Source organism: Chiloscyllium plagiosum, unplaced genomic scaffold (genome assembly GCF_037043375.1).
Source record: "Chiloscyllium plagiosum isolate Xiang-an unplaced genomic scaffold, Cpla_swu_hap1 HiC_scaffold_7, whole genome shotgun sequence".
NCBI classification, from domain to species: domain Eukaryota; kingdom Metazoa; phylum Chordata; class Chondrichthyes; order Orectolobiformes; family Hemiscylliidae; genus Chiloscyllium; species Chiloscyllium plagiosum.
Window position 1 is genome coordinate 48147708 of NW_028270145.1, and position 17387 is coordinate 48165094.

General features: G+C 40.8%; 1 protein-coding gene across 4 annotated transcripts in view; it reads left to right on the forward strand.

Moving 5' to 3' along the window:
• Positions 1 to 17387, forward strand: part of LOC122551920 (titin) — a 348465-nt gene that overhangs the window by 302283 nt on the left and 28795 nt on the right. For all 4 annotated transcript variants that reach the window (XM_087988975.1, XM_087988977.1, XM_087988978.1 and 1 more), the window contains one exon: positions 81 to 17186. In XM_087988975.1, coding sequence (XP_087845101.1) covers positions 81 to 17186 — 17106 coding nt within the window. The remainder of the gene's footprint in view (positions 1 to 80; positions 17187 to 17387) is intronic.

A 17387-nucleotide genomic window follows, 5' to 3' on the forward strand; every position in this document is an offset into this window, starting at 1 on the left:
TATACTTTGACAACAGACATCCTTAATGTTTCAGTACTTAATACTAATTTCATTACATTATTTTCTTTCAATTTACACAGATGTACCTGGACCACCTTCTAACCCAAGAGTGGTTGACACAACAAAAACTACAGCTAGCCTGACTTGGGGGAAACCACATTATGATGGTGGCCTTGACATTATTGGCTATATAGTTGAACATAAGAAAGAAGGCGATGAGAATTGGATAAAAGACACAACAGGCACTGCGCTCAGAATAACTGAATTTGTTGTTGCTAACCTTCAGTCAGGAGAAAAATACAACTTCAGAATTAGTGCAGTCAATGCAGAAGGTGTTGGTGAGCCTGCACAAGTAGAAGGTCTTATTGAAATTAAGGAACGTGAAGTCGCTCCTGATTTTGAGTTGGATGCTGAACTGAGAAGAACTCTTGTTGTCAGAGCTGGAGTAACCATTCGCATCTTTGTACCAATCAAGGGACGTCCAACGCCTGATGTTACATGGCTGAAAGGAGACATCCCAGTTAAAGGCCGAGCAACTGTAGAAACCACAGATTCATACACATTCTTGCTCATCCCAGACTGCACACGATATGATGCTGGAAAATACACAATGTGTCTTGAAAATATTGCTGGCAAAAAGAGTGGTTTTGTAAATGTGAGGGTTTTAGATTCACCAGGACCACCTATCAATCTCAAAGCCAGAGAAGTAACAAAAGACAGTGTTACCATACAATGGGATATGCCGATGATTGATGGCGGCTCACGGATAACCAATTATGTTGTAGAGAAACGAGAATCAACCCGGAAGGCATACTCTACTGTCACAACCAATTGCCAGAAGTGTTCACTCAGAGTTGTCAATTTGTCAGAAGGATGTGAGTACTACTTCAGAGTAATGGCTGAGAATGAATACGGCATAGGTGAACCAGCTGAGACTTCAGATCCTATAAGAGCATCTGAAGCCCCATCACCTCCTGAACGCCTACACATTATGGATATAACCAAGCACACTGTTAGCCTGTCTTGGCCAAAACCAGAACATGATGGTGGTAGCAAAATTATAGGATATATACTTGAGGCACAGAAGAAAGATTCTGAAAAATGGATGTCTTTGGCAACTGTAAAGACACTAGATTATGTTGCAAAGAATCTTAGTGAAAATGAAGAATATACATTCCGTGTAATGGCAGTAAATGCTGTTGGAAGGAGTGATCCACGAGAAAGCAGACCAGTTATTGTGAAAGAACAAACTATGCTTCCAGAATTTGACTTGCGTGGCATTTACCAGAAGCTTGTGATTGCAAAGGCAGGTGATAATATAAAAATTGACATCCCTGTCCTTGGTCGACCCAAACCAACAGTCACTTGGAATAGAGATGGCCAACCTTTGAAGCAGACGCAGAGAATAAATGTGGAGAGTACAGCAAATTCAACTATACTTAACATCAATGAATGCACAAGAAATGACAGTAGCAAGTTCACGCTGACTGCTAAAAATATAGTTGGTGAGGTTAGTGACACCATCACTGTTCAAGTTCATGACATTCCAGGACCCCCCAAAGGACCAATTAAATTTGATGAAATTTCATCTGATTTCATATTGCTGTCATGGGAGCCTCCTGAAAATGATGGTGGAGTGCCAATAAGCAATTACATTGTAGAAATGCGTGAGACCAACAGTACTTCATGGGTAGAGCTAGCCGCCACTGTAATACGTACAACGTTTAAAGCACCTCACCTTACAACTGGAACTGAATATCAGTTCCGAGTCAAAGCTCAGAACAGGTATGGTGTTGGTCCTGCAATTTCTTCAGAGGCTGTTGTTGCAGCTTTCCCATTCAAGGTGCCAGGACCACCTGGAACTCCTCAAGTTATTGCTGTTAGTAAGGATTCAATGACAATCACCTGGAATGACCCTGTTTCTGATGGTGGAAGTCCAATTTTTGGATACCACATTGAAAGAAAAGAAAGAAATAGTATACTTTGGCAAACTGTAAGTAAGGCATTGGTTGTAGGCACCACATTTAAATCAACCGGACTCACAGATGGTATTGCATATGAATTCCGTGTGATCGCAGAAAACCTGGCTGGCAAAGGTAAGCCAAGCAAACCGTCAGAACCAGTGTATGCATTGGATCCCATTGATCCTCCTGGTAAACCAGTTCCACTTAACATTACAAGAAATTCTGTGACACTCACCTGGACAAAACCAGAATTTGATGGAGGCTTCAAAATAACTGGTTACACAGTCGAAAAGAGGGATCTACCTAGTGGCCGCTGGCTTAAGGCAAACTTTAGTAATGTCCTGGAGACTGTCTTTACTGTCAGCGGTCTTAATGAAGGTGACAAGTATGAGTTCCGTGTATTAGCTCGTAATGCTGCTGGTTCAATAAGCAAACCATCTGAACCCACTGACGCAATCATATGCAGAGATGACATTGAAGAACCCAGAATAATGGTTGATGCTAAATTCAAGAGTCTTGTACTATTGAAAGCAGGTGAAATGTTCAAACTTGAAGCAGATGTTAGAGGACAACCACCACCAACCATGGTCTGGACAAAAGATGGAAATGAACTTGAAGAAACCGGAAAAGTAGAAGTAAAGATGTCAGATTTCTCTACTGTTCTAATTCACAAAGACAGCATAAGAAGAGATGGTGGTGCATATACGCTTACTGCAACCAATCCTGGAGGAACAGCGAAGCATGTTTTTAACGTAAAGATTTTGGATAGACCTGGACCTCCTGAAGCGCCTATCGTAGTTTCAGATGTCACAGCAGAAAAATGTGTGATATCATGGTTGCCGCCAACAGATGATGGTGGTGCAAAGATTGACCACTACGTAGTTGAAAAACGTGAAACCAGTAGACTTGCATGGACTAATGTGGCCACAGATGTTCAACTAACCAAATTAAAGATAACCAAACTTCTGCAAGGGAATGAATATATTTTCCGTGTTATGGCAGTAAATAAATATGGGGTTGGGGAACCGTTAGAGTCTGATCCTGTTGTTGCTGCCAATCCATTTGTCCCACCTAGCCCGCCTAAGAATCCCATAGTTACAGCTATTACAAAAGATTCAATGGTGGTTTGTTGGGAGCATCCTGATTCTGATGGTGGAAGTGAAATTACTAACTACATTATTGAGCGGCGTGACAAGACAGGAATGCGCTGGGTTAAATGCAACAAAAGAATAGTCACTGACTTACGATACAAAGTTGGAAAACTCACAGAAGGACATGAATATGAATACAGAATCATGGCTGAAAATGCTGCTGGTATAAGCCAACCCAGTTCTTCTAGTCCATACTACAAAGCAATGGACACTGTGTTCAAACCTGGACCACCAGGTAACCCTAGAGTGCTAGATACTAGCAGATCTTCAATCACTATTGCATGGAATAAACCTATTTATGATGGCGGCTCAGAAATTACAGGTTACATGGTTGAAACAAGCCTCCCTGAAGAGGATGAATGGACAGTTGTAACACCACAGAGTGGACTCCAGGCCACATCTTTCACAATCACTAATCTGAAAGAAAACCAAGAGTACAAAGTTCGTATATATGCTATCAACTCCGAAGGTATTGGAGAACCTGCACAAATTCCTGGAACAGCTAAAGCTGAAGAAAGGTTATTGCCTCCTGAAATAGAGCTTGATGCAGACTTGCGCAAAGTGGTATCCATAAGAGCTTGTTGCACTTTGAGATTATTTGTCACAATTAGAGGAAGACCAACACCTGAGATTAAATGGGCAAGGGAAGATGGGGAATCCTTGGATAGAGCTTCAATTGAAAATACAAGCTCATACTCTCTCCTTATCATTCCAAATGTGAATAGATTTGACAGTGGTAAATATATCATAACAGTTGAGAACAGTGGCGGCAGCAAATCTGCTTTTGTCAATGTTAGAGTGCTGGATACCCCAGGAGCACCACAGAATCTTAAAGTTAAGGAAGTTTCTAAAGAATCAGTTACAATCACTTGGGAACCCCCACTCATTGATGGTGGCTCCAAAATTAAGAATTACATTGTGGAGAAAAGAGAATCAACAAGAAAAGCATACTCTACAGTGATTGCCAACTGTCATAAAACAACCTGGAAGATAGACCACTTGCAAGAAGGTTGCAACTATTACTTCCGCGTCCTGGCTGAAAATGAGTATGGAATAGGTCTTCCTGTTGAGACACCTGATGCAATTAAAGTATCAGAAAGACCACTACCACCAGGCAAAGTGACTCTTGTTGATGTGACAAGAAACAGTGCAGTTTTGTCATGGGAGAAGCCAGAGCATGACGGAGGCAGTAGAATTTTAGGATACATAGTGGAAATGCAAACTAAAGGCAGTGATAAGTGGACAACATGTGCTACAGTGAAAATAACTGAAGCCACCATCACAGGATTGACACAAGGTGAAGAGTATATATTCCGGGTATCAGCACAAAATGAGAAAGGTGTCAGTGATCCCCGACAGCTCGGGGTCCCTGTAGTTGCAAAAGATCTGGTAATTGCTCCTACTTTAAAGCTTCTATTTACCACATTCAGCGTCCTAGCAGGAGAAGACTTGAAAGTCGATGTACCATTTATTGCACGCCCAAAACCAACTATATCTTGGCTGAAAGATAATCAGCCATTAAAACAAACAACAAGGATAAATGCTGAGACCAAAGACAGTAGAGCAGTTCTGATGATCAAGGAGGCCTGTCGTGACGATGTGGGTCAGTACAACATAAAACTTACAAATGCAGCAGGGGAAGCATCTGAAAATCTGAGCATTGTTGTTTTGGACAAGCCTGGGCCTCCAATTGGGCCAGTTAAAATTGATGAGGTTACTGCAGATAGTATCATTATATCCTGGAATCCACCAGAATATGATGGCGGTTGTCAAATCAGCAATTATATCGTTGAGAAAAGAGACACTTCAACCATTGTCTGGCAGATTGTTTCTGCTACTGTTGCCCGAACAACAATTAAAGCTGCTCGCTTAAAGACTGGTACTGAATATCAGTTCAGAATTGCAGCTGAGAATAGATATGGAAAGAGCAGTTACTTGACTTCTGAATCTGTTGTGGCACAATATCCTTATAAGCCACCTGGCCCACCTGGTACTCCTTTCATAACAAATATTACAAAGGATAGCATGGTGGTGCAATGGAATGAACCAGTCAATGATGGTGGCAGCAGGGTTCTAGGTTACCATCTTGAACGCAAAGAAAGAAATAGCATTTTATGGATGAAACTGAACAAGACAATTATTTCTGATACAAAATTAAAGTCTACAAATCTTGAAGAAGGCATTGAATATGAATACAGAGTTTATGCTGAGAACATTGTTGGTATTGGCAAACCAAGCAAAGTGTCTGAATGTGTCGCAGCTAGAGATCCTTGTGATCCTCCAGGTCGCCCTGAAGCTATAATTGTCACGAGAAATTCTGTGACACTACAGTGGACCAAACCTGAATATGACGGAGGCAGCAAAATCACTGGCTACATTGTTGAAAAGAAAGAACTTCCTGATGGTCGTTGGATGAAAGCCAGCTTTACAAATGTCATCGACACTCAGTTTGCTGTCACTGGCTTAGTTGAAGACCAACGATATGAGTTCAGGGTAATTGCTAGAAATGCAGCTGGTGTATTCAGTGAACCATCTGAATCCACTGGTCCAATTACTGTTCGTGATGAAGTAGAACCACCTCGAATTAGCATGGATTCACAATATAAGGAGGGTATTGTCATACATGCAGCTGAAACATTCAAAATTGAAGCTGATGTTTATGGAAAACCAATACCTACAATCCAATGGATGAAAGGAGACCAAGAACTTGAAAATACAGCTAGGCTTGAAATTAAAAGTACAGATTTTAATACACTTTTGACTGTCAAGGAATCTATTCGTATAGATAGTGGCCACTACACCCTGTTGGTAAAGAATGTAGCTGGTGAAAAGTCTGCTGTTATTAATGTGAAGGTACTAGACAGACCAGGACCCCCTGAAGGACCAATTGTTGTTAGTGGAGTAACTGCTGAGAAATGTACGCTGACCTGGAAGCCACCAAAACATGATGGCGGTAGTGATGTGTCACATTACATTGTTGAAAGGAGAGAAACTAGTCGTTTGGTCTGGACTTTAGTTGACGCTAATGTGCAAACTCCAAGTTGCAAAGTTACCAAGCTTCTGGAAGGAAATGAATACATCTTCCGTGTTATGGGTGTAAACAAATATGGTGTAGGTGAGCCACTTGAATCAGATCCTGTATTAGCAAAGAATCCATTTGTGCGCCCTGATCCACCAAAGACACCTGAGGTTACTGCGATCACAAAGGATTCAATGGTAGTTGTATGGGGAAGACCTGCATCTGATGGTGGTAGTGAAATTCAGGGTTATATTTTGGAAAAACGTGACAAGGAGGGCATTAGATGGACAAGGTGTAACAAACGGCTGGTCAGTGAATTACGTTATAGGACAACTGGACTTATAGAAAACCATAATTATGAATTTAGGGTATCTGCTGAAAATGCTGCTGGTATCAGTGAACCAAGTCCATGTTCCACTTTCTACATGGCATCTGACCCCATCTACAAACCCGGACCACCCAACAATCCGAAGGTAACTGACTTTACAAGATCTTCTGTCTTCCTTTCATGGGGTAAACCCATTTATGATGGAGGATGTGAAATTCAAGGATACCTTGTGGAGATGTGTGATATAAGCACTGATGAATGGATAATGTGCACAGCAGCAAGTGGCATTAAGCAGACCCACTATGAAGTGGCTAAATTGCAGGAAAAGCATGAATACAAGTTCCGCGTCTGTGCTATCAATAAAGCTGGAGTTGGTGAACATGCTGACTTTCCTGGTACTGTTCTTTTGGAAGATAAGTTAGAAGCTCCAGACCTTGACCTTGATGCTGATTTGAGGAAGGTTATTAATGTCAGAGCAAGTTGTTCTTTGAGATTATTTGTTCCTATCAGAGGGCGCCCTGCTCCAGAAGTGAAATGGACCAAGGCAGATGGTGAAATAAGAGACACTGCACAGATTGAAATTTCTGAAAGTTACACGTTGCTTGTAATTGACAATGTTAACAGAAATGACTCTGGCAAATATATGTTAACTTTGGAAAATAGTAGCGGAACAAAATCTGCATTTGTTACTGTGAGAGTCCTTGATACACCAGGCCCACCAGTTAATCTCAAAGTAAGGGATGTAACTAAAGATAGTGTCACCTTATCCTGGGAATATCCTCTCTTGGATGGTGGTGCTAAAATTAAGAACTTCATTGTAGAAAAACGTGAATCTACAAGAAAAGCCTACTCAGCTGTTATCACAAACTGCCACAAGACCTCTTTTAAGATAGAACAACTCCAGGAAGGTTGCAATTATTATTTTAGAGTAACTGCTGAAAACGAGCATGGAATTGGAGTACCTGCAGAAACTGTTGACCCAGTTAAAGTATCTGAGGTACCACAGCCTCCAGGAAAAATAACATTGGTTGATGTGACAAGAAAATCTGTGTCCCTTACCTGGGAGAAACCGGAACATGATGGTGGTAGCAGAATTATCCAGTATATTGTAGAAATGCAGAGTAAAGGTAGCGAAAAATGGTTGGCATGTGCACATGTAAAAACACTTGAGGCAACAATCCAAAACCTAACCCAAGGAGAGGAGTATCTGTTCAGAGTTATAGCAGTGAATGAAAAAGGAAAGAGTGACCCAAGAACCCTTGCAGTACCTGTGATTGCTAAAGATCTTGTGATTGAACCAGATGTCAAACCAGCATTTAGTAGTTACAGTGTACAGGTTGGACAGGACTTAAAAATTGAGATCCCTATAGCTGGATGTCCTAAACCAACTATTACTTGGACAAAGGATGGTCAACCACTCAAGCAGACAACTCGAGTTAATGTGTTTGATTCTGGCAGTGCTACAATCCTAACCATCAAGGAATCAATGAGAGATGATCACGGATTGTACGGTATCAACGTGGCAAATGCTGTTGGACAAAAGACAGCAACTATTGAAATAATAACACTTGATAAACCAGGACCACCAAAAGGCCCTGTAAGGTTTGATGAAGTTAGTGCTGAAAGCATTACAATTTCGTGGGATCCGCCAAGCTTTACTGGTGGCTGTCAAATAACTAATTATGTAGTTGAGAAAAGAGATACAACTACTATAAACTGGGAAATTGTTTCAGCTACAGTTGCAAGAACAAGTCTGAAGATAACCAAACTTAAAACGGGAGCAGAATATCAATTTAGGATATTTGCTGAAAACAGATATGGTAGAAGTTTTGCTTTGGATTCTCAGGCAACTATAGCCCAGTATCCATTTAAAGAGCCTGGCCCGCCTGGTACACCATTCGTTGCGGCTGTTACTAAAGACAGCATGGACGTGCAGTGGCACGAACCAATTAATGATGGTGGAAGCAAAGTCTTAGGATATCATCTTGAGCGCAAAGAAAGAAACAGCATTCTTTGGACAAAAATTAACAGAACTATTATACCAGACACAAGGTTTAAAACTACAGGACTCGAAGAAGGCATTGAATATGAATTCAGAGTGTATGCTGAAAATATTGTTGGTATTGGAAAGCCAAGCAAGGTGTCTGAATGCTACTTTGCACGAGATCCATGTGATCCTCCAGGTTGTCCAGAAGCCATCATTATAACCAGAAATTCAATAACACTTCAATGGACAAAGCCTGTGTATGATGGTGGCAGTATCATAACTGGATATTTAGTGGAGAAGCGTGACTTACCTGAGGGTCGCTGGATGAAAGCAAGCTTTACAAATGTCATTGAGACTCAATTCACTGTAACTGGCCTCACTGAAGACGAAAGGTATGAGTTTAGGGTTATTGCTAAGAATGCTGCAGGAACAATTAGCAAACCATCTGACAGCACTGGACCAATTGTTGCAAAGGATGAAGTTGAACCACCCAGACTAGCTATTGATCCAAAATACAGAGAAACAATAGTGGTGAACGCAGGTGATACATTCAAGTTGGATGCCGATGTTCATGGCAAACCGCTACCCATTATCCAGTGGTTCAAAGGTGACAAAGAAGTTGAAGAATCAGCAAGGCTTGAGATTAAAAATACAGATTTCAAAGCTTTACTTCTCGTTAAGGATGCAATTAGAGTGGATGGTGGGCAGTACATTCTTCAGGCTTCTAATGTGGCAGGTACAAAATCTGTTCCTATTACTGTAAAAGTCTTGGACAGACCAGGACCTCCATTAGGCCCTATCCGAGTTACTGGTGTCACTGCTGAGAAGTGTTCATTATCTTGGAACCCACCAGAACATGATGGTGGAAGTGCAATCTTACACTATATTATTGAGAAAAGAGAAACTAGTCGCCTTGCTTGGACAGTTGTGGCACCAGAAGTTCAAGCTACTGTGCACAAAGTTACCAAACTTTTAGAAGGTAATGAATATATCTTCCGTATAATGGCTGTGAACAAGTTTGGTGTTGGGGAACCCTTGGAGTCTGTACCCGTGTTAATGAAGAGTCCATTTACACCTCCTGGTCCACCAAAATCTTTGGAAATAGCCAATGTTGCAAAAGACTCCATGACTGTTTGCTGGAGTAGACCAGATAGCGATGGCGGTAGTGAAATTACAGGTTACATTGTAGAGAAGAGGGACAGGTCTGGCATCAGATGGACGAAATGCAACAAGCATAGAGTAACAGATTTGCGTTTTAGAGTCACAGGACTCACAGAAGAGCATGAATATGAATTTAGGGTATTAGCTGAAAACGTGGCTGGAATTGGTGAACCAAGTCAGCCAACAAATTTCTACAAAGCATGTGATCCTGTTTATAAACCTGGGCCACCAGCAAATCCACACGTTGTAGATACTACAAAAAATTCTGTAGTGCTTGTTTGGGGAAAACCAATTTATGATGGTGGCTGTGACATTCAAGGTTATATAGTAGAAATTCGTAAAGCAGATGAGGAAGACTGGACAATATGCACACCACAAACTGGTCTACAGGTCACCCGCTTTGAAATTGGGAAACTTACTGAAAATCAGGAATATAACATGCGTGTATGTGCCATCAACAAGGTTGGAGTTGGTGAACCAGCAACAGTAGCTGGTACAGTTAAACCAGAAGATAAACTTGAAGCACCTGAAATTGAACTTTCAGCTGATTTAAGAAAAGGAATCACAGTTAGAGCTGGTGGTACTGCCAGAATCTTTACACCATTCAAAGGAAGACCATCCCCTGAGATCAACTGGTCAAAGGACGAAGGAGAACTAACTGAAAAGTGTCAAGTAGAAAAGAGTTTAAGCTTTACTCAACTAACAATAGACAACTGTGACAGAAATGATGCTGGAAAGTATATTTTGACTTTGGTGAATAGCAGTGGTACGAAGTCTGCATTTGTTACAGTAAAAGTTCTTGACACTCCTGGAGCTCCACAAAACTTAACTGTGAAGGATATAAGGAAAGAATCAGTTACACTACACTGGGAACCACCTCTTATTGATGGTGGTGCAAAAGTTAAAAACTACGTCATCGATAAGCGTGAATCAACCAGAAAAGCGTATGCTAATATAACTGCTAAATGTAACAAGTGCAGCTTCAAAGTTGAGAATCTCACTGAAGGAGCAATTTATTACTTCCGTGTGATGGCAGAGAATGAATATGGTATTGGTATACCTGTTGAGATGGTGGATGCTGTAAAGGCTTCTGAGCCACCTTTAGCACCAGGAAAAATCACCCTTGTTGATGTCACCCAAAAGAGTGTGTCTCTAACTTGGGAGAAACCCGAACATGATGGAGGTAGCAGAATTATGGGATACTTGGTGGAAATGCAACCTAAAGGATCTGAGCATTGGGGTGTAATTACCCAATCCAAAACGTGTGATGCATTAGTTTCTGGTCTCAGTTCAGGACACGAGTATCTCTTCCGTGTGATTGCTTTCAATGAGAAAGGAAAAAGTGATCCTCGAACCTTGGCTGTACCAGTGATAGCTAAAGATCAAAGTATTGCACCTGCTTTCAAACTCATGTTCAACACGTACAGTGTCCAAGCTGGGGAGAGCCTTAAAGTTGAAGTTCCATTTATTGGTTGTCCCAAACCTAAGATTATATGGATGAAAGATGGCCAGACACTAAAACAGACAACAAGAATTAATGTGGAGGATGCAGCAACAGCAACAATAATTCATATTAAAGAAAGTCAAAGAGATGACCATGGGAAGTATTCTGTAAGTGCTACAAACAGTGCTGGGAAGGTAACAGAAGAGATTGGCATCATTGTGCTTGATAAGCCAGGTCCTCCAGTTGGACCAGTCCGATTTGATGAAGTCAGTGCTAATTTTGTTGTAATGTCATGGAATCCACCAGAATATACTGGAGGCTGTCAAATTAACAACTATATTGTTCAGAAACGCGACACAACTACCACTGATTGGCAGCTGGTGTCTGCAACTGTAGCAAGGACAACTATTAAAGTTACTAAACTTACCACAGGATCTGAATATCAATTCAAAATCTTTGCTGAAAATAGATATGGGAAGAGTTCATCTTTAGATTCTTCAGCAGTCATCGCACAATACCCATACAAACAACCTGGGCCCCCAGGCACTCCATTTGTGACAGCTGCTACAAAGGATTCCATGTATGTGCAGTGGAATGAGCCAGTGATTGATGGTGGAAGTAGAATTTTAGGTTATCATCTTGAACGCAAAGAAAGAAATAGCATTTTGTGGACTAAACTGAACAAAACAATAATTCAAGATACCCACTACAAATGTAATAATCTCGAAGAAGGTATTGAGTATGAGTTCAGAGTTTATGCAGAGAATATTGTTGGCATTGGTAAAACTAGCAAGGTTTCTGAGTGTTACGTAGCCCGTGATCCTTGTGATCCTCCTGGCCGTCCTGAAGCTGTTGTTATCACAAGAAATTATGTTACTCTACAATGGAAAAAACCTCAGTATGATGGTGGTAGCAAAATTACAGGATACGTGATAGAAAAGAAAGAACTTCCTGAAGGTCGCTGGATGAAAGCTAGTTTTACGAATGTAATCGACACTGAATTTACTGCTACTGGATTAACTGAAAATGCAAGATACGAATTTAGAGTAATTGCAAGAAATGCAGCTGGTACTTTCAGTGAACCATCTGAAAGCACTGGACCAATTACAGCAAGAGATGAAATTGAAGCTCCATCAGCTTCCATGGATCCTAAATACAAAGATGTAATTGTTGTTAATGCAGGAGACAGCTTTGTACTTGAGGCTGACATCCATGGTAAACCAGTACCTGATGTAACATGGATAAAAGATGGCAAAGATATTGAAGCAAATGTTGCCAGAATGGAAACTAAAACTACCATTCAGACAACTAGTTTAACTGTCAAGGATTGTATAAGAATTGATGGAGGACACTACGTGCTTAAGCTCAGTAATGTAGGTGGAACAAAATCTATTCCAATTACTGTTAAGGTCCTTGATAGGCCTGGCCCTCCTGATGGTGTTTTGACAGTTTCTGGTGTAACTGCAGAAAAGTGCTACTTGGCTTGGAATCCTCCTTCTCAGGATGGTGGTGCCAGTATCTCTCATTACATAATAGAAAAGAGAGAAACATCACGACTTTCATGGACACAGGTAGCATCTGATGTGCAAGCTATTAGTCACAAAGTAACCAAACTTCTTACAGGTAATGAGTATATATTCCGTGTAATGGCAGTAAATAAATATGGAATTGGTGAACCAGTGGAATCTGACGCAGTTGTGGCTAAAAACCCATTCCATACACCAAGTGCACCAACAGTACCTGAGGTTACAGCTATTACTAAAGATTCCATGGTTGTGACATGGGGACGTCCTGATGATGATGGTGGCACTGAAATTGAAGGATATATACTGGAGAAACGCGACAAAGATGGAATCAGATGGACCAGGTGCAATAAAAAGAGGTTGACTGATTTAAGATTTAGAGTTACCGGTTTAACAGAAGGTCATTTCTATGAATTCCGTGTGTCTGCTGAAAATGCTGCTGGTGTAGGTAACCCAAGTGATTCATCCATTTTCTATAGAGCTTATGATGTAATATACGTTCCTGGGCCACCTAGCAATCCAAAGGTGGTAGACACAACAAGATCTACAGTAGCACTTACCTGGGGCAAACCCATTTATGATGGTGGAGCTAAAATTAAGGGATATGCTATAGAAGTGAAAGAATCAAACACTGACAACTGGATCACATGCACGCCCCCCATGGGTGTGCAGGTAACACATTTCACAATAGAAGACTTGAAGGAAAATACTGAGCATAACATTCGCATCTGTGCCATTAATTCAGAAGGAGTAGGAGAACCTGCCAATGTTTCTGGGACAGTAATTCCAGTTGATAAACTTGAGCCACCAGAAATTGAGCTAGATGCTAATCTCAGAAAGATTGTGTCCGTACATGCTGGTGGTACTTTGAGGCTATTTGTTCCTATTAAAGGCAGACCAGAGCCTGAAGTAAAATGGGAAAAAGCTGAAGGAGCATTAAGTGAGCGAGCCCAGATTGAAGTTACAAGTTCTTACACCATGCTGGTCATAGATAATGTTAACAGATTCCACAGTGGCAAGTATAATTTGACTTTGGAAAACAACAGTGGTACTAAATCTGCTTTTGTTAATGTCAGAGTACTTGACTCGCCAAGTGCACCTGTGAACTTGCACATAAAAGAAGTGAAGAAAGATTCAGTGACTGTATCATGGGAGCCACCTCTTATTGATGGTGGAGCCAAGATCACTAATTACATTGTTGAAAAACGTGAGTCAACAAGAAAGGCTTACGCGGCTGTTACCAACAATTGTACGAAAAACACCTTCAAAATTGAATCACTTCAAGAAGGTGGTATATATTTCTTCCGTGTAATGGCAGTTAATGAGTATGGAATTGGCTTACCAGCAGAGACCACTGAGCCCACTAAAGCATCTGAAGTACCCTTACCTCCTGGTAAAGTGACATTGGTAGATATAACACGCAATAGTGCAACACTTACCTGGGAGAAACCTGAACATGATGGAGGTAGTAAAATAACTTCCTACATTGTTCAAATGCAGACAAAAGGAAGTGAAAAATGGATTTCATGTGCCCAAGTTAAAACATTAGAGGCAATAGTGAAAGGTCTAACTTCAGGTGAGGAATACACCTTTGGCGTAATAGCTGTGAATGAGAAAGGAAAGAGTGACATAAGACAGTTGGGAGTACCAGTGGTTGCAAAAGATATCGAAATAGAGCCATCTGCTGAGCTTCTTTTCAATAGTTTTAGTGTAAAGGCTGGTGATGACCTCAAGATTGATGTACTATTTAGAGGAAGACCTTTACCAACTGTGACATGGAAGAAAAATGGTGAGCCTTTAAAACAGACAACACGAATAAATGTTCAGACATCAAAAACATCAACATTGCTTACCATCAAGGAAGCAATAAAGGAAGATGTTGGAAAATATGAAGTAACATTTTCTAATAATATAGGATCAAAAACTTTCTTAATTACTGTTATTGTTCTTGACAAACCTGGACCACCTAATTCCATTCATATTGATGAAGTCAGTTCTGATTTTATAACTCTATCTTGGAATGCACCAGAGTACGATGGTGGCTGCCAAATTAACAACTACATTGTCGAAAAGAGAGATACCACTACAACTGTATGGGAAACAGTTTCTGCTACTGTTGCGAGAACATCAGTTAAAGTCATACACCTTATAGCAAAATGCGAATACCAGTTCCGTGTCTATGCAGAAAATCGATATGGCAAGAGCCACTACATTGAATCCCCTGCTGTTGTTGCAGAGTATCCATTTAAGCCACCTGGTCCTCCTGCAACTCCTATTGTTGCCCATGCTACCAAAGGTTATATGATTGTAAAATGGAATGAACCAGTTGTTGATGGAGGTTCCAAGATTATTGGCTACCATCTTGAATGCAAAGAAAGAAGCAGTATCTTATGGACAAAGATGAATCGAGGTCCTATAGTTGACACAAAAATGAAAGTAACTGGCCTTGAAGAAGGTCTGGTTTACGAATATCGTGTGTATGCTGAAAACATTGCTGGTATTGGTAGGCACAGTAAGGTTTCTGAGCCTGCTGCAGCAAGGGACCCATGTGATCCTCCTGGACAACCTGAAGTAACATATATTACTAGAACCTCTGTTTCATTATCATGGACCAAGCCTGAATATGATGGCGGTGCTAAAGTAATTGGTTATATTATTGAATCTAGAGAACTACCTGATGGACGCTGGCTTAAGTGTAATTTTACTAATGTCCAAGAAACATATTTTGATGTTACTGGTCTAACGGAAGATCAGCGTTATGAGTTCCATATTATTGCAAAGAATGCTGCAGGATTATTCAGTGAACCGTCTGAATCAACAGGACCTATTACTGTTAAGGATGATATGGAAGCCCCAAGAATTATGATGGATGCCAGATTTAGAGAGATTGTTATCAAAGCAGGTGAGACTATCAAAGTTGCTGTAGATATTGCAGGTCGCCCTCATCCAGTGATATCGTGGACAAAAGATGGCAAAGAGCTCGAAGGTCAAGCTAGAGTTGAAATCCAATCAACCAACAATAGCACTGCAATTACCATTAAGGACTGTGTTAGACGAGATTCAGGACAATATGTTATAACATTACAGAATGTTGCAGGAACAAGATCTCAAGCTATTAACTGCAAGGTACTTGATAGACCAGGCCCACCTGCTGGTCCTTTGGAAATAAGTGGCCGTACCGCAGAAAAGTGTTCATTGTCATGGGGACCTCCTCAAGAGAATGGAGGAGCAGAAGTTGATCACTATATTGTCGAAAAGCGTGAAACAAGTCGTCTTGCTTGGACTTGTGTAACAGAAAACTTACCAACAACATCTTGTAAAGTGACTAAACTGCTTAAAGGCAATGAGTATGTTTTCAGAGTAATGGGAGTGAACAAGTATGGAGTTGGTGAAGCTTTAGAGAGTGAACCTGTCAAAGCTATTGATCCATTCACAATTCCTAGTGCACCAAAATCTATAGAAATAACCAATGTCACAAAAGATTCTATGACTATCTGCTGGGAAAGACCTGACAGTGATGGTGGAAATCCAATTGCTGGGTATATAATTGAGAAACGAGAAAAGAATGGTTTACGTTGGGTTCGAGTTACTAAGAAACCTGTGTACGATCTAAGAGTAAAAGCAACAGGGCTCCGTGAAGGTGCTGATTATGAATATCGGGTACATGCAGAAAATGCTGCTGGTGTAGGTCCTCCAAGTGAACCATCAGCCTTTGTCCGTGCTGAAGATCCAGTTTTCAAACCTTCTCCTCCATCCAAACCAAAAATTATTGATTCAGCAAAGACAAGTATTACTGTTAGCTGGTCAAAGCCTCTGTTCGATGGTGGAGCACCAGTCACTGGATACAATGTAGAATATAAGAAGTCTGAAGACACTGAATGGACAACAGCAATTCAGAATTTGAGAGGCACAGAATATACAGTGCTCGGACTTGCACCTGGAGCAGAGTATGTTTTCTGTGTACGATCAATTAACAAAGTTGGTGTTAGTGATCAAAGTGAAATATCTGACCCACAGTTTGCAAAAGAAAGAGAAGAGGAACCTGCATTTGAAATTGATAATGAAATGCGCAAAACTTTAATTGTCAAAGCTGGAAGTTCCTTTACATTACCTGTAGCTTTTAGAGGAAAACCTGTGCCCAATGTTATGTGGAGCAAACCAGATGTGGACCTCCGTGTAAGAGGATGTATTGATACTACTGATTCAAGTACCTCTCTAACAATCGAAAAAGCAACAAGAAATGATGCTGGCAAATATACTGTAACATTGCAGAACATTTTGGCTACTGCCACACTCACACTAGCTGTCAAGATTCTGGATTCACCTGGACCTCCTGGCCCTATTATTATAAGAGAAGTTACTAAGGAATCTGTAACACTGGCCTGGGATGTCCCAGAAAATGAAGGTGGTGCTCCAGTGAAGAATTATCACGTAGAGAAGCGTGAAGCTAGTAAGAAGGCATGGGTCACCGTAACGAACAACTGTCAACGTCTCACCTACAAACTTAGCGACTTACAAGAAGGTGCCATTTACTATTTCCGTGTCCGAGGTGAAAATGAGTTTGGTGTTGGTGTAGCTGTTGAGAGCAAAGATGGTGTTAAAATAACAGGTAATTATCCATTTCTTACAACTTCTTAAGCTTTTTCATAATTAGTTATTGAATTGTAACACCTAAACATGTAGCATAACCTTAATGTTCACCCCATCTTTTAATACAACAAATCCTTTGCATTTTATTTTCTAATTAATTTGATCAGAGATGGTTTTACATAACTCTGGAGCAGATGGCACTTCAACCCAGGCCTCCTTG